The sequence below is a fragment of the Microtus oregoni genome, unplaced genomic scaffold (genome assembly GCF_018167655.1).
Source record: "Microtus oregoni isolate MIOR12 unplaced genomic scaffold, Mior012 000072F_ref0000427, whole genome shotgun sequence".
Classification (NCBI taxonomy): Eukaryota; Metazoa; Chordata; class Mammalia; order Rodentia; family Cricetidae; genus Microtus; species Microtus oregoni.
Genome location: NW_024543979.1, coordinates 7,646,329 through 7,673,225, shown reverse-complemented (window position 1 = coordinate 7,673,225; position 26,897 = coordinate 7,646,329). Strand labels below are relative to the sequence as shown.

The 26,897-nt window shown below is 44.7% G+C and overlaps 1 protein-coding gene across 3 annotated transcripts; it reads right to left on the bottom strand.

The window, feature by feature from the left end:
* Nucleotides 1-6,553: 6,553 nt before the first annotated feature.
* Cdc7 (cell division cycle 7) lies at nt 6,554-26,005 on the bottom strand. Of its 3 annotated transcripts, none has more exons than XM_041642059.1 (12): nt 25,926-26,005; nt 25,233-25,414; nt 20,535-20,618; nt 20,167-20,302; nt 17,521-17,614; nt 17,294-17,436; nt 15,985-16,234; nt 15,334-15,429; nt 14,404-14,579; nt 13,486-13,568; nt 11,481-11,630; nt 6,554-7,901 (listed from the first exon to the last, which is right to left on the bottom strand). In XM_041642059.1, the coding sequence occupies exons 2-12, from the start codon at nt 25,327-25,329 to the stop codon at nt 7,534-7,536; spliced, it is 1,677 nt and encodes a 558-aa protein (XP_041497993.1). In that variant the 5' UTR covers nt 25,330-25,414; nt 25,926-26,005; the 3' UTR covers nt 6,554-7,533. The 3 variants fall into 3 exon arrangements, with proteins under 3 accessions (XP_041497993.1, XP_041497994.1, XP_041497995.1); XM_041642060.1 differs by lacking the exon at nt 25,926-26,005 and adding an exon at nt 25,507-25,709; XM_041642061.1 differs by lacking the exons at nt 25,233-25,414; nt 25,926-26,005 and having other exon boundaries at nt 20,208-20,302; nt 20,535-20,553.
* Nucleotides 26,006-26,897: the final 892 nt, after the last annotated feature.

The following is a 26,897-nucleotide window of genomic DNA, read 5'->3' as shown; positions in this document are numbered from 1 at the left end:
TACTGAATCTTGGGTAGGAGAAGCAATTTCCAAAGCTATGAGGAGACATCAAAAATGCCAAATGTTTTAATTGTGGTAGAATAGGACATCTGAGAAGGGGCTGTAGACAATGAATTCCTAGGAATAATATCTCCTCTGGGAATTGTAAGAATAGGAGGACTCAGCCTTCAGGTAAAAGGTGTGGCAAAGGCCAACATTGGACCAATGAATGCAGATCAACAAGACAGACAAGCCAACCCTATACCATTGGGAAACTCAGGCCCCCAAGTCAAAAGTGGCCCAGTCATTCCCAGTCACTGTGGAGAACATGTCTCACCAGGAATATTAGAATATCTAGAGCCTTCTGCAAAAAACCATACTGTTATACACGATGAAATAAACATGAAGGATAAATCAAAAATTCCAATAGGAAATGTATATTCTGACAGACTTCTATAAATCATCAAAGACCAAAGCTAAGTATATAAATGGCATTGTAATTGTGGGTTTGATAGGCACAGGTGCAGATGTGAATATCATCCGTCCAGAATCTTGGCATCCAAATTGGCCTCTTCAAGAGGCAGATATTCAGTTACTAGGAATTGGAACCCTATCTCAAGTGAAACAAAGCATGAGATGCGTTGAATGAACAGGGACAGAAGGACAGAGAGGAAAGCTGTGGCCATATGTGGCTAATACCAGTGAAGTTATGGGGTTGTGACCTGCTACAGCAATGAAATACACAGATTAACATTCCTGTAGTCCCAGAAACTCATAATTCTGGGGTGGATATTACAAGGTACTATACACAAAGGTCACCAGCCATTCAGGCTGTACAAGAACACAAAGCAACTAGCAAACCTTTAGAGGTACCAACAGCCCTACCTTTAAAATGGTTAACTGAGAAAACAATATGGGTTAAATGGCCTCTAGCTGAAGAAAAGTTGACAGCTTTAGAACAGCTGGTACAAGAGCAACTAGATGCTTGCCATATTGAAGAATCAACCAGCCCTTGGAATTCTCCTGTATTTATTGTTTAAAAGAAATCTGGTAAATGGAGAAAAGAGACATATCTAAGAGATGTCAATAAGGTAATTCAACCTATGGTCCCTCTACAGTCTGTAATTCCTCTGCCTTCTCTGTTACCAAAAGGATGGCCTCTTATAGCTATTGATTTAAAGGATTGTTTCTTCACTATACCTTTACAAGAAAAGGATAGAGAAAAATTTGCCTTCACAGTGCCTACTTATAATAATTCTCAGCCTACTAGGAGATATCAATGGACCATCCTCCCATAAGGAATGCTCAAATAGTCCCACTCTGTGCCAATACTTTGTCAGCCAGCCATTGGAAATAATACGCAAGCAATTTCCTCAGTCTATAATCCACCATTACATGGATGACATTTTGCTATCTGATTCAAACATAGATACTTTAGAAAGAATGTTTGAAGAAGTAAAGAAAGTTTTGCCAAAATGGGAGTTACAAATTGCTCCTGAAAAAATACAGAGAGTAGAGTCTGTCAATTACCTAGGAGAGATCGGTTGTGGACTCTTAATGACTTTTCAAAGATTGTTACGAGACATTTCCAGTCTACGACCAGCTGTTGGGATAACACCTGATCCAATAACTCATTTAAACAAAACCTTAGATGGTGATAAAGGTGAATAGTCCCAGAAAATTAACTGAAGTGGAAAAGGAATTGACAATTGTTTAGGAGAAATTACAGGAGGCACATGTAGGTAGGGTGAATCCAAATCTTAACTGTACTCTAGTCATAGTGCCTTCCAGAGTTTCTCCTACAGAAATTTTAATACAGAGGGACAATATTATCTTAGAATGGATCTTTTTACCACATAAACCAAGTAAAAAACTAAAAACTTATGTGGAAAAAGTCTCTGAATTAATTATAAATGGTAAATTGAGACTTCACCAATTAGCAGGTATAGACCCAACAGAGATTATAGTGCCTTTCATTACTGATGAAATAAAGTTATGGGAACACAATGAACCATGGTAAAAAAAAACTTGTGCTATTTTTTTGGGGGAGAAATTAATAGCAATTATCCCAAAAGCGATAGACTTAACCTTATAAAGAGAACTTCTTGGATTCTTCCCTTAATTGTACATGATGCTCCAATAACTGAAGCCCGTATATTTTATACTGATGCAAATAAAACAGGAAAGGCAGGTTACAAATCAGAAGATTAAGTAAGGTGGAATAAAGCCCTTATAATTCTGTTCAAAAGGCAGAATTATATGCTATTCTCATGGCGCTAAGGGATTTTAAAGAGCCTCTCAATATAGTTACTGATTCACAATATGCAGAAAGAGTTGTTTTACATATTGAAACCGCTGAATTTATACCATATAATATAGAATTTACTTCATTAATCATACAGGTTCAGGATATAATCACGAATAGGCTTTGTCATATATACATAACACACATCAGATCCCACACAGGTCTGCCAAGGTAATGCAGAAATTGATCAATTATTGATTGGAAGTGTGTTGTAGGCCTCAGAATTTCATAAAAAACATCATGTCAATAGCAAAGGCTTGAAGAAAGAGTTTTCTATTACACGGAAACAAGCTGAGATTATAAAGAGATGCCCTACTTGCTCTTTCTATAACCAAACACCACTACCTGCAGGGACTAACCCAAAGGGTACTCAAAGGAATGAAATCTGGCAGATGGATGTGTTCCATTTTACAAAATTTGGAAAATTAAAATATGTATACCATACCATTGACACTTATTCAAGTTTTCAGTGGGCAACTGCTTTAAGCTCAGAAAAGGCTGATTCGGTAATCACACATCTATTAGAAGTTATGCCATCATGGGTATATAGACAGATAATAGCCCAGCATATGTCTCTAAGAAAATGAGACAGTTTTTTGCTTATTATAATATAAAGCATATTACAGGTATACCACACAATCCTAGAGGTCAGGCAGTTTTAGAAAGATCAAATTGAACTATAAAGGATATGTTAAACAGAAAGGAATGGAAAATGCCCCCAGAAATAGATTGCATAATGCTTTATTAGCCCTGAATTTTCTTAACACTAATGAGAAAGGGACAACAGCAGCAGAGAGACACTGGATAACAGAAGTTTTCTGAATTAAATCAGCTGGTATATTTCAGGGATGTGTTGACCTCACAATGGAAGCCAGGAAGATGTTCTACGTTGGGGAAGAGGTTTTGCTCTTATTTCAACAGGTGAAGAAAAGTTATGGATACCATAAAGATTCGCTTTGAAAAAGAGAAATCTCTTGAGAAAGAAATGACAGCTCATCCACAGAGGTGACAACCAATCAGGTGGTAAGGAAACCTTTTAAGGGTTGGGGCAGGGTTCTGTTCTTGTCTTTGCAGGAAAAAAACTCATCTTCAAAAAGTCAAGAGACCCAGGACAACTAGATGCCTAAAGAGGAAAAGATAATTATCCAGATAGGATCACCAAGCAAAGAGAATTATCACTTGTGAGGAGAGGTCATCTAAGGGTAAGAATCTCTAAACATAAATTAGAATAATTATCATGACTCACTTAAAAAATCAAAGCTGGCTTTGGAGTTGGACAATGGCTCTGTCTTCTAAATCCAAGCATGTTGTTTAAAAAAAAAAAATTCAGTTTCTGTCTCATGTCCAGAGATATCTGGTATGGGACAGAAAGAAGAAAAAAATTACATTTCTTCATATCTATTTTTGTCTCTATCGTACCTTTCATTGAATATATATCTGTATATGTCTATATAAATAATGTTTAAGTTTTCCACAATGAACAATGAATTTTCCTACAGTAAACTTTGAAGTTTCCAGGAAGAAGATGGGGTCCTACAACAACTCCATGTGGTTGATATGATGTCATGATGCTGATAGTGTTACTATAAGACCATTTTGGGTACCAGCTGCTCAAGATGGTTCCAACTTGGTTAGCTAAAATGGTGCACTTTTTTTTTATATAATGTTCTGGCCAGAACTCCAAATAGGAACCTCAGAAAAACCCTACCAAATACTCAGAGACTATTTGAAATTATATCAGACAGTAATCTTGGAACTTAGCCATCATTTTACTTTCACAGAATCCCATAGAAAGAACATCACCCCCATGACAGCTGGAAGTAATTCTAGAAGATGACGTTCCCTCTCCCAACAAAGTTTGTCCTCAGGGTTAGGGACATCATTTAGGAGTTGATTATAATTGGTATAGGGTTGGGGGGAAAATTATGTAGGATTAGGGGTTTCTTTAAAAAAAAAAGAGGAAGTTGGATGCGATAATATAGATTATTGTGAGCTTACTCACACTAATAATAATAGTAAGTAATAGAGTGAATACTTGTGAGCTACTATTTATAGGCAATTTACACTGGTATAGATTCTTGTATATTGATACAAACTTATTGAATGTTCCTATTCTCATCTACAATATTTATACATCTAGGCAAAGTTATTTTGTCATATTCTATGCACGCATGCTTCTCTACCTCTGCTTAAGACATTTTGAATATTGACACAATTTTAGGGTATATTTATCATATTGCAATATACATTTCTACTTCTGAACAAGGTACTTACACATTTTGAGATCATTATCCTCATTTGTTGCACAGTTGTTTAAAGATTGTTTAATGTTCCAATATGAAGTCTTAGTCTTTAAGTTATATAGGTATTAAGATTCATAGGTCAGTAGTCATGCATGTTTGTCAGTTAGACTAATCAGGTTCTTTAGATACATAGAGATTATATTTTGCATAGGTAGGTAATCTTCAACCACTTCAAAGAGCTGTAGAATATGGCATTTAAATAACATAGGGTTCTGTTGACCTGAAACAGGATTATTCCCAAGAGAATGTTGAACACTGAAAACACTCTACTTGGAGCTTGTCTTCTTCTTGGCACAACTGGCTTTTGGGCAAGGAACTGCCCATGCATCAACCACTGACAAAATGCACGATGTCCAGACAGGACAAGCAGGATACAAGAAAAAATCTGTCAAATCCTGCCCAGACAGGGAAAGATGGTTTTGAAATAGTCCCTGCCTCTGAAAGTCTGCTACTCTAGGCCTTAGCCAAAGTTGGTTGCTCCAATGTTGCAAATGAGACTTTGGGTGATTGTTCAGGTGACAGTTGTTTCTATCATTTGTTGTATATTTAGGAAGTTGCTGGATTGCACTTCCTGCCTACTCAAGTAATGTTGCGGGAGGTCCTTCCACTCCTCCAGCCAATAGCCGCTGAGATACCAGACCATTGGGGCGTGGTCTCTCTCTTTAAAAAAGTGGAGTCTTCCCTCCTCGCTCTCTTCTGCTTTCCTGGTCTCCGCGGGAAAGGTGGTTCTGTAAGTCTATTTCCCCATTAAAGCTGTATATATTTTTACAATCTGTCTGCATTCATTTACGCCGCTACAAAGTAATATTATTTCCCTTCTCGGGTCTTCGTTGGGGTTAAAGACTAGATAATTGTAGTTACTTTCCTCTCATGACTTGGCTGAGTTATTTATTATACAAGACTTAAACTCATTAGGATAGGATAATTATTGAAACATTTATTACATGTTTCTTGCTTGATATTGCTTATGCTGGTTGTAATTCTAATTTTTATACCTGTTATTTGTTCTTATTGTATATAACTTTGTGTTAGGCTTAGAACTTATTTTTAAAAAAGGGGGAAATGCTGTAGGAATTTCTACTGCCAGTAGCCTTTATGTATCACATACACTTGGGTGTGGTCTCTTATACATATATGCGATGTAAAATGTACATCTGGCCTCTTTTCCAGCCCTGGGATTCGTTGCTGTTCCCCATCCCAGCAGAAGATTATGATCTGTGAGTCTTCCCCTAAACATATAACCCTCTATTATACTCAATTCTGAGCTAGTGTGGGATTTCTTTTAAGTGTCCTTCTTCACAACATCTCACTATACATCCCTTGACAGACTGGAATTTATTATCCAAATGAGGCTGGCTTTGAACTTAGAGATCTGTCTGCCTTTGCCTGCTGAGTGCTGGGATTAAAGGTGTGTACCACTATATCTGGCTGAGAAAATAAAAATGTAAAAGCTGTTCCTTTTTATCTCCCCTCCTCCCTATTCTTTGGCTCTCTCCATGGCCCAAGCAACCTGGGAAGACTATAGCACACACCACATACGTCCAACTCAAGTTACCTGGACAGACTATAGCACACACCACATGAGTCCAACTCAAGTTACCTGGACAGACTATAGCACACATCACATGCGTCCGACTCAAGTTACCTGGACAGACTATAGCACACATCACATGCGTCCAACTCAAGTTACCTGGACAGACTATAGCACACACCACATGCGTCCAACTCAAGTTACCTGGACAGACTATAGCACACACCACATGCGTCCAGCTCAAGTAACCTGTAACCTGGGCAGACTATAGCACATACCACATGCGTCCAGCTCAAGTAACCTGTAACCTGGGCAGACTATAGCACACACCACATGTGTCTGGCTCAAGTAACCTGGGTAGACTGTAGACACTTACCACATATGCCTAGTTAAGTTACCATTCTTTAAAGGAGCAGTCTGACATAAATATTTAAAAGGAAATGTTTATTATTAAATACATATTCCCAAAACATTCACATTTAAAAAAAATACACACAAGACAAAATGTATATACATGCTGATCAGTGCTCAAAACAGGATGAGTTTTCTGAGTGACAGGTCCCTAGAACCTGTCGTTATCCAAGGGGACTCCTCAGTAAGTCTACCCTTCCAACCCCTGGGAAACCAGAGCAGTTTATAACGTAAAAAACGCACAAATTGCTATGCAAGTCCTTAGCTGCTTTGTTTACTTCATTATCCTTCTTCCCAATCCACCTGAGACTCCAGTAACTATTTTTCTCTGAGCAAGGTCAACTTAGAACAGAAACACAGAGATCTGGATGCTCGCAGCAGACAAAACCCCCCACAATGTTCCCAGCTGTACACTCACCTTTCCTTGTGGCAGATACCTAATTAAATAATAAACTAAGACAGTGTGGAAAAAATGGTTGTACGAGGAAAAAAAGCATTTCCGCCTTATCAACAGCACGCACATCATTAGGCTGTCAATATAAACATGGGCTACACTCGGCAACGCACCAGACTGCAGCAAGCACTGTGTAACCTCCTTACATCTCTGCGGTAACTACCTGTGTTTATACGCACACCTACAGGAAAGATCTCTATCTCTCCTATACACCCCATGTACACAGCGTAGACCGCACAGATCTGGAAGCAATCTTTGTCATTCATTTAGGCCCTGTCATACCTGTGAATTTCATGACCTGTTCCTTGAACCCATGAATCAGACTAAGGCTGCTCTAGAAGTAGAGAAAACCAGGGAACTAAAGATCGGACTCTACTTGGTGGTTTAACTCAAAGGTCACGCCAGGACATCTGTTTGCAGTCTTACATCAGAGCAAATACTGTAATTTTAAAATAAGTTATTCATCCTCCCTGGACTTGGATGCAAACAAGAACCTGTGGTTACCTGCCCCACCTCAGACACAGCAGAGACAGTGAACGGAGAAACTGTATCAGGAGCTCATATCTTTAAAGAATGGATGCAATAAGGCTGCTTCTGCTGTTATTCGTGAAGCTGGGTTTAGATCCAGAAGTTTATCAAGCAGATCATAGGCCTCATCAGGCACTGCGTCCCAGCCTTCCAAGTTGGTAGTACACTCCATGGGATGAGTCTCACAGCCACTACTGTCCCCTCGATCCACGGAATCCTTCGAGTGCTGTGGTGGAGGTATTTGTACGGGGGAAGACGTGTTCTCTGGAGAAGCACACCCTGGTGGACTAGCTGCTAACTTGGGGGTGTTAGGGTCCAGACCCCTTAGACTCTCACAGAGTTTTCTCAGGTCTTGTGCTGGAACTTCTTTGCTACACAAAATTGATTTGCCTAAAAGAAAAAACAATTACCTGAATTTATCAGAAGCAACTCATGGTGATATCTTGTTTGTACAAATAAAGCTTGCCTCAAGATCAGAGCATGGAGCTTGCCACTAGCTCACCCTGTCTGCACAGACAGGGAGTTACATGGCTGGGTAGAGAGAGGAAGTGATGGGGTGGGGGAGACAAGAACTCAGTCTTCTTTTGGCTGGGAAGTTGAGTAGGTAAGGTTGGTTTTGCTTCTTCATCTCTCTGATCCCTCAGCATTCTCCCCTCCCCCCAATATTTGACTCCGGGCTTTTAAAAAGACCTATTAGAACTCGTGGTACAGCAACTTATGAGAAACATGTAAGACCAGTCATGTGCCTCACGAATGTATTCAACCTACACAGCTGAAAGCCAGGTTACAAAGTAGGGAACAGAAAACAGAAAGCAGGGATTTCCTGAGCTGACTGCCAACTTCTCTGCATACCGCAGGTATGTTAGGATGTTCTGGTAAACACATTTGGGCTTAGCTCAAGAATCATATGTGTGAGGTCTGTATTTAGAAAGGGCCTTGTTAAGCTTCTGTTAATCTGTGGAGGGTTGTTACTATGGTAACGAATGAAACATGTCTGTCTCACCTACAGACTTTGAGCTCCTTCAAGATTCAGATGTTTGGATCTCCTCAAACCTATGCATTCCTGGTGCACACGAGACACTGTCAATGTCTGCTGTGCTGGTCTAGATGAACCTGTCCTAAGCAGTAGCCGTGCCCTCTCCACTCTACCATCTGTAGTAAACGTTGTCTTCGACTAGGACTTCAGCTCACAATAAAGTGCCTGGGACCCCCCCAAGGCATGCTCATGAACAAACCAGATCTCAGTTTTTTCAAAACTATAAGGGTCAGGCGGGGAGGTAATCAGTGGATACAGCACTTGCTGTGTTCAGTGTGAGGACTCACGTTCTCGTTCCCACAATCCACCCAAATGCCCAGTAAGCGTGACAGCACACCTTTAATTCCAGTGCTCAATAGGCAGAGATGGGAGACCTCTCAGGGCAAACTAGCTTGTAAGAATAGCCGTATCATCAATCTGTGCCTCCGTGAGGAAGGAGAGCAAGAGGAGGGCTCCTGTGTCAACTTCAGGCCTCCACAAGCACACACGCGCGCGCGCGCACACACACACACACGTTTAAAAATGTAAATGCCTGTAAAATAACCTGCCACCAGTCTGTTGCCAGAATGGGCAAAAGTAAGGACAGAAACAGGTCATCGTCAACTGTATACTCCGAATCAGACAGAAACAGGTCACTGTCAGCTGTACACTTCCGCATCAGACAGAGATGCAGCTGTTAACAATGAGGCGCACACACAGGTCCCTTGATGGAGCATACAGCTTGCCAACAAAGCAATCTTGGTAGTAAAAAGCCTCCTTTACATATTCTAATATAATTACTGGACAGGAAAGAGGAGGGGGTGGGCAGGAATGGAGAAAGCCAAGGAAGCAAATGAACACAGACTAAGCTTGTGAGAATTTAACATGTGAGCCCATTTTTACTTTTAAAACTCACTTCTACTTTTGACAGGAAATTCGACCAGAGGAAGCAAGCCATACAGTTTTATTCCTAATTTATTAGCTTGCTCTGACATAAGATAAAGTCCAGCATGTTCTAGTGGCAGGGAATATTATTTTAAGGTTTGTTTCTTTTCTTTATGTTGCATTTATTTAACTCTGTGAAGCTGTTACTTTGCCTGTCTAAAATACCTGAGGGTAATAAAGAGCTGAACGGCCAACGGGCTGGGAGCAGAGAGCACATATATGATAAATATGGGAGAAAAGGATCGGAGAAGGAGGAGAGGACATCAGGGCCAGGCACCCCACACAGCGGCCACGGAGCCAGAGTGAAAGTAAGATTCACAGAAGTAAGAAAAGGAGAAAGTCCAGAGGTAAAAAGTAGATGGATAATTTAAGTTAAGAAAAGCTGGCTAGAAACCAGTCAGTCTAAGGCCGGGCTAGGTAAGAATCACCCTCGTATGTGATTTATTTGGGAGCTGGGTGGGGGTTCCCTCAAAAGAGCCAAACAAGTAAAAAAACATCACATGGCATCCTGGGCTGTGTGTGCATAAATGTTAGCACTTGGCCAGGGTACATTTAAATAAAGAACTGAGGGAAACACCCTAACGAACACATTCAGCCAGGATATGCTGTGTCAGGCATTTGTTTCTGTTCAGTTTTCTTTGAATCTATTCACCACCGCCACCTACAGCGGGACAGGCTCCACCATGAAGCAGCGTGTCTCTGGGCACCGAGTCTTTAGCGCCCAGCTCAGGTTTATAAGATCTGACTGAAGGAATTCCATTCGTGGCCTTCATTATAATAACTATCAATGAGGGAAATTCAAGCTTTTCAACAAAATGTTTTGGTACTGGCTGACAGGCTGCAGATCCCCAGCCTTCTTTTAAAGCTGTTTAATGGGAGGTAGAAAGTTTCACGCAGTTGAGAACAATTGTGAGCACGTCTCTGGGACGGAGTCCTAATTTCAGGACAGGATGTCAGTCTTCCCACGTTAGCATGTTCTAGTCTCTGGGACGGAGTCCTAATTTCAGGACAGATGTCACTCCTACCATGTAAGCATGTGCTAGTCTCTGTGACAGAGTCCTAATAAGTATTCCATTTTTCTAAATTGTATTTTCCATGTAGGCAGGGTGGGGGCAAAAGTATGTAGTTCTTAAAGTTTGTCAGTCAATTCTGATATGTATTTCTGTTTACAATCCCCTGGTCCTGGGGCTGGGCACACAGCAGCTTAGCTGCTGTGGAGCAGGCCACCTGAGTCTGTCCACGGCACCCCCTGATGAGCTGGGGAGCAGCAGTTGTACTACTGTTTGGAGAAGAGACACACGGTGGGATCTGAGTCTGGGCCACTAGAGCAAGGCTGAGGTTATTCTCAGGACCCCGTGGAACACATCTTCTCAGTCTGAACTTATATTGCTAATATTTAAGCTCACGAGCTGGGTGTGCTATCACACATCTGTAACACAAGCACTCAGGAGGCACAGGCAGGAGGACCTGTGAGTTCCACGCTGGCCTGGTATGTAGTAAGTGCCAGGCCAGCCATAAGTATACGAGACCCTGCCTCAAAAAGTAAAGAAATGACACGTATGTGTGACAATGTGCAGTAAACGAAGGTCGGGTAGTCTTACCTCTCGGCCTCCCTGACCCCAGGAAACTACACATTACCTTCCCTAGGGCGGTCCTTCCTTCCGCGCCAAGAACCTGACGCTTAATAAACAGCGCATTAAATTTTACTATTAAAAAAATTTATATAGTAAAAGTCCAATTACCACCAAAGAGTTAAGATTACAATGCTGACTTCTAGCTGGCTGACAAAGAAACGCAGAGCCCGGCTTCTGGTACCAGAGCCATTAGTGCTGTGATCCAGCAAATGGTTTAATGCTGTAAACAACCGTTTTCAGGCAAGAGACAATTTCCTAGGAGTCAAGGACTATGAATACCAAGAAAGATATTTGCAAGAACTTTGTAAGAATTTATTTAGCAATTTATAGGCGATAATGAAAAGCATCTGTCTTGCTCTAGGACATGAAACTCACCGAAAGCTTTAGCAGCCTGGACAGTTTCCCTGGACCCTCGGACTGTCATGATCTGAGCCAGAGCAGTTAAGTCGTCGCTGGCCTTGTAGAACGGGTATCGCCCACTGAGCAGAGAGAGCAGGATGACACCTGCTGACCACATGTCGATCGCTGTGACAGGAAACCAACGTTAGAACCCAGCCTCTGCTGTGAGCGTGCAGCCATCTGACTGGGGCTGCGGACCTTTCCTGTGAACTGACATCAACAGAGTCCCACCAAATAGTTCTGGAATGGCTACCTAAGTTTCTGAGGAGAAACTTTAATGTATGACCACAGCTCCAGTTCAACACTTCCTGAAAAGTACTTTTCTCTCTTCAACACACTGGGATTAGAAACATTTCATCACTGTGAGTAAATGTACATCACAATATAATCAGAGGAAATTCAACAACAGCTACATGGGCAGAAATCTGGATACTCTTCAGGAATGCACCTTGGTAGTGAGACACCGGGCATTAACACCAGCGCAGTGCAACCCTGGGTCTGAGCCAGGGAAAAACACAGCCAACCTGACTCGAGCCTCCTTGTCGCTGTCCCCGGCCGCTCACCACTGTCTGCTCCTCCACCCTGTGCTGAGGTTCCTCAGAATTCCAATCTCTTCCCTGCATATTTCCCACCTCCACCACAGTACAGCTACAGCCACCATTTATATCCTGATGCTCAACTGTGGCTCCATCCTAGCTCCTGCCCTGAGCTTAGGACTCTTACTCTGCAGGACATTCTATTTGGACGTGCCATGAATCTCAACCCGGCTACGGCTCAGTCCAGTTAGATCTTTCTCTCCTTCATTCTCGGTCTTGTTTCTGGACATGCCCACACCCCTCAGGCTAGCAATATAAACACACTGGATGCCGTTTCCCTCCAGTACCCAACCAACACCTACTAGCTGTGCTTGTCAATCCCTTACCTTCACCCTGTTACCAATTCACTCATTCATGTACTCCTTCCCTCAGCTGGACCTCTGTAGGACACTCAGAAGCTATTCCTTCTGCAGTCTCCTACAATACAATTCCTACTGTCTGTCCTTGATGGCATCTATGGCCCACAGTCCAAAGTTTAACAAGCGCCATCCGTGTCTTTCCTGTGTACCTCCAATCATGTCTTCATTTTTATTTTACACCAAGCAACACTAGACTCACGGCTTCCTCTACTGCTGACCGTGCTCTTTCTGCAGAGTCTCGGGTATGGTCACTGCCAGTCTCCAACTCTACAGTATTTCCTCTCCAGTCATCTCGAGGCCCCCCTTCACATGCCCTCAGTGTCTTGTGACCACGCGTCCTAACTGGAATGGAACGAGGCAGCCATGCTCATTTAAACGCCACTAGTGTCGCAGGGCAGGTTCATTACGAACGACTTCTCCGAGGCCCATGATCCACATGAGCAGTGGGCATCATCTCGTCCATCTAACATGGTGTCTCCAGGCCCCACCTCCACAAAAAGAGGCTCCTGCACTTCTGACAGGGTCTTCAAGGCTCTACGACTTCCTGGATTCTAGAAATCTCTTCTCCTTTTCAAAGTCTGTTAACTGTTATTGCATTATTTTCATGGTAACAAAATATTAAAAAAATGTGTCTGTGCCATGGAAAGCATTGTGCAGAAATTTCTGAGGTGGAAGAGAACAGGAAAGTGCTGCAGCCCTGACGCTAACAGGAACACTGGACAGCGCCCCATACAGGGTAAGTGCTGCGGCCCTGACACTAACAGGACTACTGGACAGCGCCCCCGATACAGGGTAAGTGCTGCGGCCCTGATGCTAACAGGACTACTGGACAGCGCCCCCGATACAGGGTAAGTGCTGCGGCCCTGATGCTAACAGGACTACTGGACAGCACCCCCCCCCCCATACAGGTATCCTTAGGAAAGAGCAGCAGCACAATCAGAAAGAGGAGCTGCTGCAGCTGCCAGGACCTCAACCTCAGGCATGGGGATAAGCGCTCTGGATGACTCCGCACCTCGAGATACATACCTGTAGTTTGGTTAGGACACTTGGTCAGGACCTCTGGTGCCCTGAATCCTGGTGTGCCTGCCCGAGGGGCAACCTGCTGCCGCCTTGTAAGGAAAAAGAAGACACCTAGTTACGTTAAAATTGAGCTATTAGTGGGGCATGGGGGATACATGCCTCAATCCATCCTAGCTTGAGAGACAGAAGCTAGCCTGGTCTACACAGGTAACAGTTCCAGGACAGCCTGGTCTACACAGACAGACAGAGCTCCAGGACAAGCTTTATTTATTAGAACACAAATAATATACCACTATATAAGCTACCAAATTAGTTCACATGAATTCTGCCCTGGTGTCAGCAGAAATAAAATTCGCATAAGCACTGAACACTCCCTGTGATAAACATTCGCAACTGACTTTCATTCTCCTCTGCCAACCCCACAAACTGGTGCTAGCCCAGATGGATTTCAACAGTTTTCAAGTATAAAAACAGATGGTAGGCAATAAAGTGTGATATAAAAACAGAATACAAGAGGAATTCATATAAAAACCCTTTGGTTGGGGGACCTTGAATTACTGATATACTCAGTCACGTGTAGATTTGAGTTAATAGGGAAGAACCTATAAAAACCAAGCCTAAAGGAAAAACTTTCCAGGCAGAGAAGCGTATGAAGCCTTATTTGGTTCTGGTCACTCAACAGGCAGGAGCAGTAAAGTCAACAGAAACAATGACTTCTGCGAGCATGTCTCCAAGCGCCTCCCCACCCACCCATAGCCGCATGTGAGGGCAAATGTGCTTTCCAGAGAAAGAGTTCTCATCACACGAATACGCGACAACTGTAATTTACCAGCGTGCGGCTGTGTACGGGGCCCATGTTTACTCCCTGCACCCACTAAACCAAGATCCCACCAGTCCTTCCCAGTCTAAGTGTGTCTGGCTCACCTTGCCAGGCAAATGCTGCACACTCTGTCTGTTCCGTAACAGTCGCAGGTCGGCATGGCCGGGCAGGAACTGGCAGTTTTCCTCACCACGCTAGTCACAGCTTTGGTAGAAACGGTTGCCTTTTTTGTTGCTAGCTTTCTTGAGATTACGTCCACAGTCTTTGATTGCTTTATGAGCTACAAAAAAAGTTGTATTTTCTATTTTTGTGGTATTTAACAGACACTTTCAAATGCCGGCATGGTAAAAAGCATTATCAGAAGCATGAACTTCACTCAAAACTGCTGAAGGAGCTACAGACTGCAATCAGCAGCTGTCTACTAAAATGCGTTAAGGCCGCTGGGCAGGGTCCTATATGTTAGTAATAGCTGAACTGGGAAGGCTGAGGCAGGATTCCAAGTTCGATGCCAGACTAGGCTGGGTAGTAAAATCCTGCCCCCCAAAAAAATAGTTTGGCTTTCTGTCTACTAACATTAAGACTCACTAGTTAGCGGGCAGATATGACGCTGTATTAGAACATGTCCTGACACACTAGAGAATCACCTAACAGCACCTACAGTTGCTAATTACCAAGGTCTGACTCCACTTCACAACTGTAACACGCAGTTACACTGCGTCCATCTGTCGTCCGAGCGCTTGCCGCCAGAGTTCCTAAGTCAATTTAACATCACCTATCCTGAAGGCACATTACAGGTCTATTTAACCTACTGTGTGGGGACTGAGGTGCTGCAAGCTCAGGTGGAGTCTAGCCCTGTTCTAAATGTTCCTCTAGAGAAAGAACAGCAACAGCTAACCAGAATTAAAAACTCCATCAAAAAACTTCAACTTTTGAGTAAAACTACCTTCTGCCAAAGCCAAACTCTACTCTAGTGCTAACTCTGGTGGATTCCCTGAGCTCGGCGGGCAGTTGGGCTGCGAAGCTACATTACTTACTTTCTCTGCAGGGCTCTCATGTGAAATGGAGCTTTGTATATTGAAATCTCTTTCTCCAAAAACAGAGCGCTGGACAGAAAGGCCTACAGATCCCTCCTACAATACGAAGGGAAACAGGGAAAACAAGGATTACATCTGTAACACTTTCTGCCAGCGGTACTCTGCTCGAGTTTCAGAACAAGACAGCTGCACCCAAGACATGAAGGAGAAATAGCTAGGCAACTTGTAACACCCACACCATGTCACCAGTCCACACACACACACACACACACACACACACACACACACAGTCCTCCACCACCACCACCGAAGTCTCTAAAGCCACTTGCACAGATGCTTCACGTTCCTGAGCAGCTAAAATGGAGACAGACACTTGACATTTTCCCCCATAATGCTTTTCAAAAAGGAGGACATCTACATTTTGTAACACACAGGGAACCCCTCCCCCATTTTATTATATAATGCACTCTATAACTGCAGAGACTGCAGGCTAACAGAGCAGGAACCTTTAGCCTGAATGGAGTAACAACCCTAGTGACGAGGCTCACCAACTGAAACGTGTGACCTTTAAAGGCCCAGCCTTCTATCCCCCTCTGACAGCTGATGGAGAACACTCTAAATGTTCGTATTTGAAAATGTAAAAGGCAGAACCTTTCCATCTTTTCCTGGCTTAATGTGAATCTGCGTGTTTGCGTAGGATCTTTTGACGGACGTTTTTGGGGCACACTGCTGATCCGCATTTTTAGGTGCTGGGCGACTCAGTGATCCCTTGTGTCCAGTGACTCCGTGGTACTTGTTTCGTGAACAACCTTCCTGCTGGGCCTCAGACTGGACAAACTTGAGAAGCTCAATTTTTGTGTCATGGGTTCCTTGGGCCAAACCAAAGTCCACCAAGGCATACCTAAGGAGCAATTTAATAACCTTAGTAACCTTAATAACATCCATCCAAACCATATCAGAAACTGCAATTCACTCCAGAACGATTAAGAATTTATGATGGGGGGGGTGGCTAAGAGATGCCTCAGCAGTAAGGAATACTGCCTGATCTTCCAAAGGACCCAGATTCAATTCCCAGTACCCATATGACCACTAAAACGGTCTGTAATTGCAGTTCCAGGGGATCTGAATATCAGAAAGGATGAATCCTTTAAGCGACCAGTCAGTTAAGCACCCTCTCTCTGCTTCTGGCCTGTGCGGAGACAAGGCAGAGGAGAGGGAGTGACAGAAACAGAAGGCGACACCCGTGGCCATTCAGGAGTGGGAGGTGGGAGGGGCTTAGAGTGGGCAACTTCCACTGAAACAAGTACAAAGAAATTACAGAAAAACACAGGCTACAGAATTGGTCTTAGTTTCCTGATCATACTAAGTATGATATACAGCATAAATACTATTTTCAGCTTATAACATCTCTTCCATATTTAATCAAAATGCACATAACAACTTTGGGGTTAAAAGGGCTCTAAGGTCAAAAAGGGCTAGATTCTAAGTTTGTCTCATCTAAGTGCGTATCTCATGATGTCCATGTGTTATGAAGATAATTTTATTTTCCTCGTTGCATCTCCTCTCCCCAATCACAATAAAAACGTGAACAGAAACAACGTGAGCACCGTGGTTGTTTATATTGTATGTCTATCTAAGAGACAACGTGAGCACCGTGGTTGTCTATGTTGTATGTCTAAGAGACACCGTGAGCACCGTGGTTGTTTATATTGTATGTCTATCTAAGAGACAACGTGAGCACCATGGTTGTCTATGTTGTATGTCTAAGAGACACCTTGAGCACCGTGGTTGTTTATATTGTATGTCTATCTAAGAGACAACATGAGCACTGTGGTTGTCTATGTTGTATGTCTATCTAAGAGACAACTTGAGCACCGTGGTTGTTTACATTGTATGTCTAAGAGATGAACTCCACAGTGCAAATTCAACTCTCATCTTTTCTGGGATTCTTCCTACTTACTTTTTCAGGCGTCTATTATATAAAAAGTTGCTGGGCTTCACATCACGGTGAACAATACCAAACTGATGAATCCGTTTCAAAGCAATGAAGAGATTAAACATATATTCCCGCACTTCTTCAAAGGAAAGAGAATTCAAAATGTCCTAAAATAGAGTTATGAACCAAGTCACAAAACTACTTCAGCTAAACATTTAGCTAAGCAAAGCTATAAAACTATTGAGACCTACCAGAAACGACTCATGTTCCAGATACGGCATGGCAATCACCACATGGTCATCCTTCCTGAAGCAGTACTTAACTCCCATGACGTTGTCCTGTCCCCTGGTGGGAAACGAACACACAATGCATCTTAGAGGGCAGGTCAGAGCGCTGCAGCTTTATCCCTTAAAAACTGAATTAGTTCAGCAACGCACATGTACTTACTACTGGAATATGCAACAAAATCACATTAGGGAATACAATCATTTAATTGGCATATAAAAGGTAAATTTTTCAAACAAAAATAGCACCAGTTATAAGGTTACTATGACAATCCAAAGATGAGAAATCCCGAGTTTTAAGTGAGGACATGGGCAGACAACAAGACAGATAAGAGGGGTCAGAACGAATGTAAGAGCCAGAGGGGACGGAGGCCTCCAAGGAAACAGTGTCCTTTTATTTTTATTATTGGCTTTTATTTTATTTTTTCTGTCTTACTAGTATTTTGTCTATATATTGTGGTTTCTGACCTTGTGTTTTTATGGGTTTTGTTTGGGTATGTGTGTGTGTTTCTCTTTTCATCCATTCAGAGATCCTCCTGCCTCCCAGCTCCTAAGAGAGAAGGTGCGCACCACCACACCTGGCCTCCCAGCTCCTAAGAGAGAAGGTGTGCACCACCACACCTGGCCTCCCAGCTCCTAAGAGAGAAGGTGTGCACCACCGCACCTGGCTTCAGTCTGTGCTCTGTTTGCCTGTTTGTTCACTGTCCACACAGAGAAAGGGTGAGGAACTGGGTGGATGGGAAGGCCCTAAAAGCAACTGGGGGAAAAGGAAACCATGATGAGAATATATTGTATGAAAAGTTCTTCAGTTAAAACAAAACCCCAAATTTCAGTCTGCCAACACCTCATGAAAAAGGTTATCCTCCACCCTTCTCACAAATGAGGGAACAAGACAAAGGAGAACGTCCCCAAAGCCACAAAAGGAGTTAAGTCGTGGAGGTCTGACTGAACCCAGGCAGTTTCCTCTGGAGTAGAGACTCCTACTCTCTGAGCTAGAAGGGGACGTTAGAAGGAAGTTATCAGTAGTTAGCAGTAAATTAGGAACACAAGAGATAGAAGCATCTAAAACCCAGTCAACAAGGCAGTAAAACCACACCTTCCCAATGGGAAGCCAAGCAAGGGACTGAGAACACACTGGCAGAAAAGACACCTTTTTTAGCTCAGGTTCTCACGTTATAGTTCATCTGGTCTAAAACCTCACAGAGATCCTTCTGCCTTAGCACTGCTGAGATTATAGGCATCGCCCGACTTGGGCAATGCCAGTTCAGGAGTAAAATGAAGAAGCTGAGGATGGTATCTACGTGTCTGGCTTGAACAACTGAGCAGGCAGATGTAGTGTCTTTTACACACAGGCAGAGGAGAACAATTGCTGGACTGGTTATTTTCTGGCTAGGCAAGACAGATTAAACTTTAGGGGTGTATGCGCACATCCAATACACAGACAAATTAATACATCATCTTGTTCATACATGGAAGCCAATAAAGTGGATCTCACAGAGTAGGAAGCAAAACAGGATCACTAGGGATTCAAGGTTAGTGATAATGGTTATCAAAACACATCTGGCTGCCATCAATAAGGCCTGGTGTTGTGCTGCACAGTAGGGTGACTATAGTTCAGTGCAATTTATTTACACATTTCATCTGAGGTCTGAAATACAAAGCAAGATAAACCTTTAAAGAGACAGAATTATTACTGCACCTGATTTTGCTTATATAAAATTATTATATCATGCTCTATAAATGTGCAATTATTTTGTGTCTGTTAAAAAAGTCAATTATGTTCAACAAAGAGAACAACAACTGAGTCTGCAGTCAGAAGCGTGTAGGCACAAGTGTGTAGTCACAAGTGTGTAGGCACAAGCGTGTAGGCACAAGTGTGTAGTCACAAGTGTGTAGGCACAAGTGTGTAGTCACAAGTGTGTAGGCAGAAGAGTGTAGGCACAAGTGTGTAGGCAGAAGAGTGTAGGCACAAGTGTGTAGGCACAAGTGTGTAGTCACAAGTGTGTAGGCACAAGCGTGTAGTCACAAGTGTGTAGGCACAAGCGTGTAGTCACAAGTGTGTAGGCACAAGCGTGTAGTCACAAGTGTGTAGGCACAAGTGTGTAGTCACAAGTGTGTAGGCACAAGTGTGTAGGCAGAAATGGTACGTGTAAATAACTTCTGAGAAACTGGCCGTTAAGGAGAGCTAAGGGGTAGCAGGGCAACCTGATGACCAAGGACAACTCAGAGCGAGTGGACACTGGTCACCACATCGTGTGTCAACAGGACTAACCGAGCTGAGTCTAGACGCCTAGGGGAAAGACAGGAAACAACAGGAGGAAAGGTTATCAGTCCTGGAGAGGGAGACAGTTCTTCCCACTAAGAACAAGCGTGGACCATAAGCCAAAGCCAGTATTTGCCAGGAAGGAAGGTTACAAAGAGATATGGGATAAAAACAGGAAGCTATGCTGGAGCTCAGGAGAAATCCCCTCTAAAAGGATTAACGGAAATTTAACCATGCCAGGTGTGGGCAAAGCACTAGCCAAGAGCAAAGAGGTGGCGGGAACTTCAGGCACAATCTCATCATTCCTGCAAACCACAGCCAGTTCCGTGAAACGCCCGCCAGTCGCCTACCCCGCAACGGTCAGACACTGAAGCTCTGCAGCAATTCTTACAGGATGGCTTGTTGGGATTAAGTGTTTCAGCGCAATTTTCTCTTCGTGTCCTACTTGCAACTGTGCCGTGGCCAAATAAACAGAGCTGAAGGTGCCTAGAAGCAATTCAGTAGATTTTTCAGTATTAGGCTTTAAAAATGTTAAGGTAAACAATGTTATAAGATTAATAAATGTCTCAATGGGATAAAAGACCAATTATGACTGTCTGTTTTACCCTAAATATTTATCACTTTCATTCTTTCCAAGGGGGAGAAAATCTGTCACCATAGCTACTAACATTATCATGATTTCAACAGTTTCACAATATAAGATATACCCTTAAATTACCTTCTCCGATTTTGTCCTTGATTTTGAACAGACTGACAAGCTGTGGAACAGCTTCACAAAGCTTCTCAATATCTTTTTTAATGCCTATGAGGGAAGTAAGAATTTATAGTTAGAATCAATGAGAGGTATTTTAAGGGTTTTGTTGTTGCTCATTTTGGTTTGGGACAGGGCTAGGCACACCCCCACCCCCAGATGTCCTAGAAGTCTCTCTGTAGACCAGGCTGGCCTTGAACTCACAGAGAGCTGGGATAAAAGGTGTGCACCACCACTGCCACCAGGCTTGGACAGGGTCTGTGAATCTCCCCTCTGACTCTCAAGTACCATTACAAGAATCTGCCATCACTGCTCAGCTTCTACAACTCCTTAGGTGAAAGAGAAATCAAGTCAGGTGTGGTGGCGCACGCCTTTAATCCCAGCACTTGGGCAGCAGAGGCAGGCGGATCTCTGAGTTCAAGGCCAGCATGGCCAACAGAGCAAGTTCCAGGACAGTTACACAGAGAAACCCTGTCTCGAAAAACCAAAAAAGACAAATCAATGAAATACATTTTAAAGCAAGTAATTAACCACAAAATGATAAACATTAAAATCCCATAGAGTTGCTAAAAAGTTGCAAGCTACAAAAGTTACCAGCAGGAATAAAAAAGACAGCCTCAAAAGCAAACATGGCGAATTTCTACAGACTAAGAGATACACAGCCAGTACATAGCTGGCCTTTAAGATGAAAATGCCAAGTTTAAAGCAAAGAGACCTAAAGCTGGGCAAGGTGGCCCACACAGCAGATCCAGCTCCTCAGGACCCTAAGGCAAGAAGAGCACTGGAGCCCCAGGAGAGGATGTGATAATACGTGCTGGTACTTCCAGAGCCTGGGACGTGGAAATGAGAGGGTCAGGAGTTCAAGGCCAGCCTCAAACACACAGTGAATTTGAGGCCAGACTGTCTCAAACACCCAAAATATATGAGATAAAATACAAACAAACATGCAGTGCGTGCTGCGATCACTAGGTGGCACACTAAGGGCACAACGCAATAGTCTTGAAAACAATTTCCTTCACCAAGACCCAAAATCTCCCAGGCTGTCAAAGTGTCATGCACAGATTGGTCAGTCCATTCTTAGACAGACGGCCTTCTAAGGTCCTCTAGTATGGGGTGGGGAGAAACTCATTTAATGTGTCCCCAAAGTTAACAGCATTCTGTCTTTGACCCCAGAAAATGGCTAATTTTAACTAAACACAAAAGTATAGATAAAGTGGAAGCAGTAACATAAAATCTAGTAAACTATTGACACGAAAAGAACCCCATAAAAATCATCAAATGAGCACGAGCTAGTTTCTCAAAATTATACTCAAAGTATATGGCATTTTCAAAGTGCTTTTCTCCGTGGTTCTTCTCCCTGCAGGGGTGTGGCCAGAGCTCAGGGCTCACTAGCTAGTGCACACATCACCTGGTTTCTGACGCAGCCTCACTACATAGCTCAGGCTGGTCCCAAGCTTGCAATCCTTTCTTCCTGAATCCTGGGACTCCAGGCACACGCCACTGCTTGGCCCTCAGATTTTCCTAACAGCACCGTGATGTTGGCACACTGACTATCTTGCCAGGCACAGCGGCACACAACTTTAGTCCCTCACTCAGGAGGCAAGAGGCAGGCATCTCCCTGCATGAGTTCCCAGCAGCCTGTTCTACACAGGAAGTTTGACGCAGCTAGCTAGGGTGTGCACAGAGAGAGACCCTGTCTAAATCAGATTCAGAAATCAAGGCAGAGAGGTTACATCCTTTGCTCAGTATCAGGGAGGCACCATGACGCTTACACTAACTCACAATCACTACCTTTAAAAATTTTCGACAACGTGTATACTCTTAAAATGAACAAACTCAAGCAACTGAGCTTCTCCAGGAATTTTAGTCTAGTAGAAGAGACAGACTCTTTTTTGTTGTTCTTTTCCTAAGACAGGGTTTCTCTGTAGCCGTGGCTGGGATTAAAGGCGTGCGCTGCCACTGCCCAGCCTAGACGGGTTGTGTCCTAGTGTGGAAAATGAAAGGACATTTTAAGAAGACAGAACTATGTACGCAGAGACACTGAGAAAGGAAAGAAAGATCGGGGCAAAGCCGAAAAGGGCAAAGCAGACAACGTAAGCGAAGGCTACAGAGTTCAAAGCAGAGAAACGACAAGGAGAAGACAGATTAAAGGGGAAGAGGAACAAGCGTCAGAGACCAGAGTCCAAGAGGAGCCAAACAGCCTCACCTCAGGGAGGCAACAACTTAAGCTGCATCCAACAGAGGAGACTCCACACAATTTCAACACAGGAGACTGTGTAACAACCCTGGAGATGGGGAGAGTAGGGTCTGTCTTGAGCACAGAGTTCATCTCTGTGAATAATCTAAGTTTCCTATCTATAGGCTTACATACATCATCATCACTATGGTTACTGGAATGCTGAGGACCAAACCTTGTGCACAATAGCGCAGCGCTCTACTGCTGGGCTGCATCACCAGCTGGTGCTTTATCATCTACAGGAGAATATAAAAGTTAGGATAAGAAGGTTCTAATAGTATCCGTGTCATTTGGGCATTATGTAGACAAAGCTGGCCTCAAACTCAGAGATCCTCCAGTCCCTGCATCCCAAGTGCATGAAAGGCTATGCCGCCACGACCAGCTATAGGAGCTTGAGAAACATCAATCACTGATTTATCGCTAACATCTAGAAAAGCGCCTGCATATATGAATATATAGTAAGTATCCATCACTTAGACATGTTCTCGGTCTCACCATAGAGCAACAGTATGGAGTATACTGACTTAATTTCCTATACTTAGGGGATCATGTAGTTTCATACAAGCTGAAATAAATTTTAAATAAAAAGAGATCAAACCAATACCTGCAACCACTGCAAGCATGCACTCGGACACACGCGAGTATCCCATACCCACTGTAAGGCACGCACGCGGGTATCCCGTACCCACTGTAGGGCACGCACTCGGGTATCCCGTACCCACTGTAGGGCACGCACTCAGGTATCCCGTACCTATTGTAAGGCACGCACTCGGGTATCCCGTACCCACTGTAGGGCACGCACGCGGGTATCCCGTACCCACTGTAGGGCACGCACGCGGGTATCCCATACCCACAGGTATCCCGTACCCACTGTAGGGCACGCACGCGGGTATCCCGTACCCACTGTAGGGCACGCACGCGGGTATCCCGTACCCACTGTAGGGCACGCACCCGGGTATCCCGTACTCACTGTAGGGCACGCACGCAGGTATCCCGTACCCACTGTAGGGCACGCACGCGGGTATCCCGTACCCACTGTAGGGCACGCACGCGGGTATCCCGTACCCACTGTAAGGCACGCACTCGGGTATCCCGTACCCACTGTAGGGCACGCACCCGGGCATCCCGTACCCACTGTAGGGCACGCACTCGGGTATCCCGTACCCACTGTAGGGCACGCACTCGGGTATCCCGTACCCACAGGTATCCCGTACCCACTGTAAGGCACGCACGCGGGTATCCCGTACCCACTGTAGGGCACGCACCCGGGCATCCCGTACCCACTGTAAGGCACGCACCCGGGCATCTCGTACCCACTGTAAGGATGTTTTACTTAGACAATCACTGTGGGAAACAGTGATTGTTTGCTATTGTCTACAGAGCTGTGTTTCTGAAGGAGCTCTATGGTCTTGGCATGACTCTGGTCACAAGACCCTCCTGGCACACCCGGAACACCTTGCTTTATTGGGTACTGCAAACAGTGCACAGTAAGGAATAAGCTGCAGGGGTGTGATGCTTCCTTCAGAAAACATGAAGATTAGATCAGGGCTTTGGTGTGAGGAACTTGTGTTAACAATCAATAAAGACACCTTTGCATGGCTGTTCTCCCTGCTGTGACAGAGCCTGAAATCCACCTGGAGTGACCCTCCATCTTTGATTATTCCACAATAAACAGGACACCCCCAAAGCAAAAGAAGTGCATACCATAAATTAAAAGTCAAAATTAGTATCTTTTTGGACAAGACTAAATCTCCTTGGGACAAAGACTATGGCTGCATTTTAGACCACATGGGCAGCAGGTACAGTGTGTATGAAGAGATACTACTTCTGTGGGTGGCCCTGAGACTGGGTGTCAAGTAGCCCGGGCTGGCCTTGAACCCCCGATCCTCAGGCCTCCACCTGCACCTGAGCTTATGGCTGTGGACCCCCACGGCCAGCTGAAGGGGCACGCTTTAGCTGGTAAGATACCATATTTTCAATCATCATCTTGAGTGGTGAGCTACAAATCATTCTATTTATTTCTATCTGTGAATTCTGTTTCTGAATACTTAAGATTCCTTCCCTGACAATTTCTAAAACCAAGCTTTCCCAGGTAAGGTGGGTCTGGAAGGGAAGTGCCAGTTTAGGCTTCATCAAACACGTTTCCCTAGAGAGTACTTAATGTCTGGAATAAATATTTGTTATCTAAAAGGACAAAGTTGGATTCCAATCCTCTCAAAATGCAACCCAATCCCAAGTCTAGATTTTATGAATTTATGCAACAACACGTGAAATCCTACATAAACACACGACTCAGTTTATGTGGATTTTGGTTTGTTTGTTTGTTTGTATTTCCGAGATTGTAATTCAATTACAGTTCAACGAATTAGAAAATGCAGAGAAGGGCCGGCTGGGTGTGCATTGTCTGAATTGGGGCATTAAACACATACCTGAAAGTTTAACATTCTGCTCATATTTTTTTAATGAGTCATCAGTGGGGCTCCTGTCACAGCCCTGCAGAGCAGAAAACGCCACCGGCTCCTCCATCTGAGCACCCAGTGAGGCTCCCACCACACACAACTGGAATGCCAAATGCCAACTACGGAGACATGGCCACAGGGGAGAGCAGAAGCTGTGAAAAACAGAACACTGTGAGAAAGGAGAACCCTGCACCAGGCACACCGCGCCAACTGCCCTCAACGGAACTAACATTAAAAAACACACCGTCAGTCCACCTCCCAGCCTGGAGGGCGGGACGAGCGGGGACTCCTGCGGGCTGGGGTGGAGCCGGCTCAGGCCGGCCTGGACACCCGCCCGCCCGCCGCGGGCTGTGGGGGAGGAACGGCGGTTTGACCCGAGAAGACCCGGGAGCAGAGCGCTCGCCAGGAGGCTGGCCCACGGCCCCGCTCTAACCGGGTGCCAACCGAGCGCCGGGTCGGACCGCAGCGGAATGAATGAAGGGGAGAGCGGAGGGCGAGCACCCCCACACCAACGGGGAGCTCAGTGCGCAGGCGCATGCACCCCTTCCCGCCGCGGGAGCTCAAAGGAAGGATGCTCGCAGGGCGACCAAACCTAAGTCAGAGGGGAACTCACCCCGGATCCCTCACAGTGTAGAGCTGGGGAGCAGCCTGTCAGAAACTCACCGTTTAGGAGAGCCCGGACTTGGACGGTCGCGGCCGCCAGGAGCGCCCACCGAGGCAATGCACCAATGCGCCTGCGCGAGTTTTCCCGCGCTGCTTTGAATTGTCATGCGCGCTCCGAAGTGCTCGGCTGCAAAAGGCTCGCCGGGGGCCGCTGGCGGAAGAGGTGTGGTCTAAGGCCGGCCCGGCGGGTCTGCTGGGGTTGCTCCAGGAGCAACAGCTCCGTCGAACCCTGGAGAGATCGAGGTTGGAGAAGGAAGGCCGGGCAAGGGTCCGTCCTTGGCTCTGTCCCAGCCACACACACACTGTGGCCGTCCAGACACTGGCACTTCTCGGGTCAAAAGGCCCTTAACTGAGTCCATTTTACTTTTCTCCACTGAAAACAAAAAGTGTAATTGCTGGTTTGTTGTGGCAGTAGAGGTGGGCAGTGCCCGACCGTGTATGTGGTTCATTTAGCCATGACAAGCCAGTTTTCAGGGTTTGAGCTAATAACGGCGCTGAACACGGCAGTCAAAAGCCATCCCAATCTCGAATCTTTTTTAAAATAACCAGTGAAGTGCCTACGTGCGTGGGCGTGGGGCGAACATGCCTGGGATTCCCACCACCCGTTGCATCCTCAGTGATTCTTACTGACCTGGCCACGACCCACTGCCGAGAGCTCGGTCAGGGGCGGGCCCGGAAATCACCCACCCACTCTACGCTGGCGTTTTGGCTGATCTTGTGCAGGTAACCGCAGCTCCCCAGCGCCTTGCCTTACCCAAACGAGAGCATTCCACAGCGCTCCTCACCACCCCTGGCTCTGGCGTGCTCGGATGACGCCCACCTCCACTAGACCAGCCTAGCCCCTGCATTCTTACCCCTGCGTCTTTCAAGAAGTTCCCTGGCCCTTCGTCAGGGAGAGGGGTGTTGATACAGACGTCCCCTTTAGGGCTGATCCCTTGGTCTCTTATTCTCACGACTTTGACCAGTTCCGCA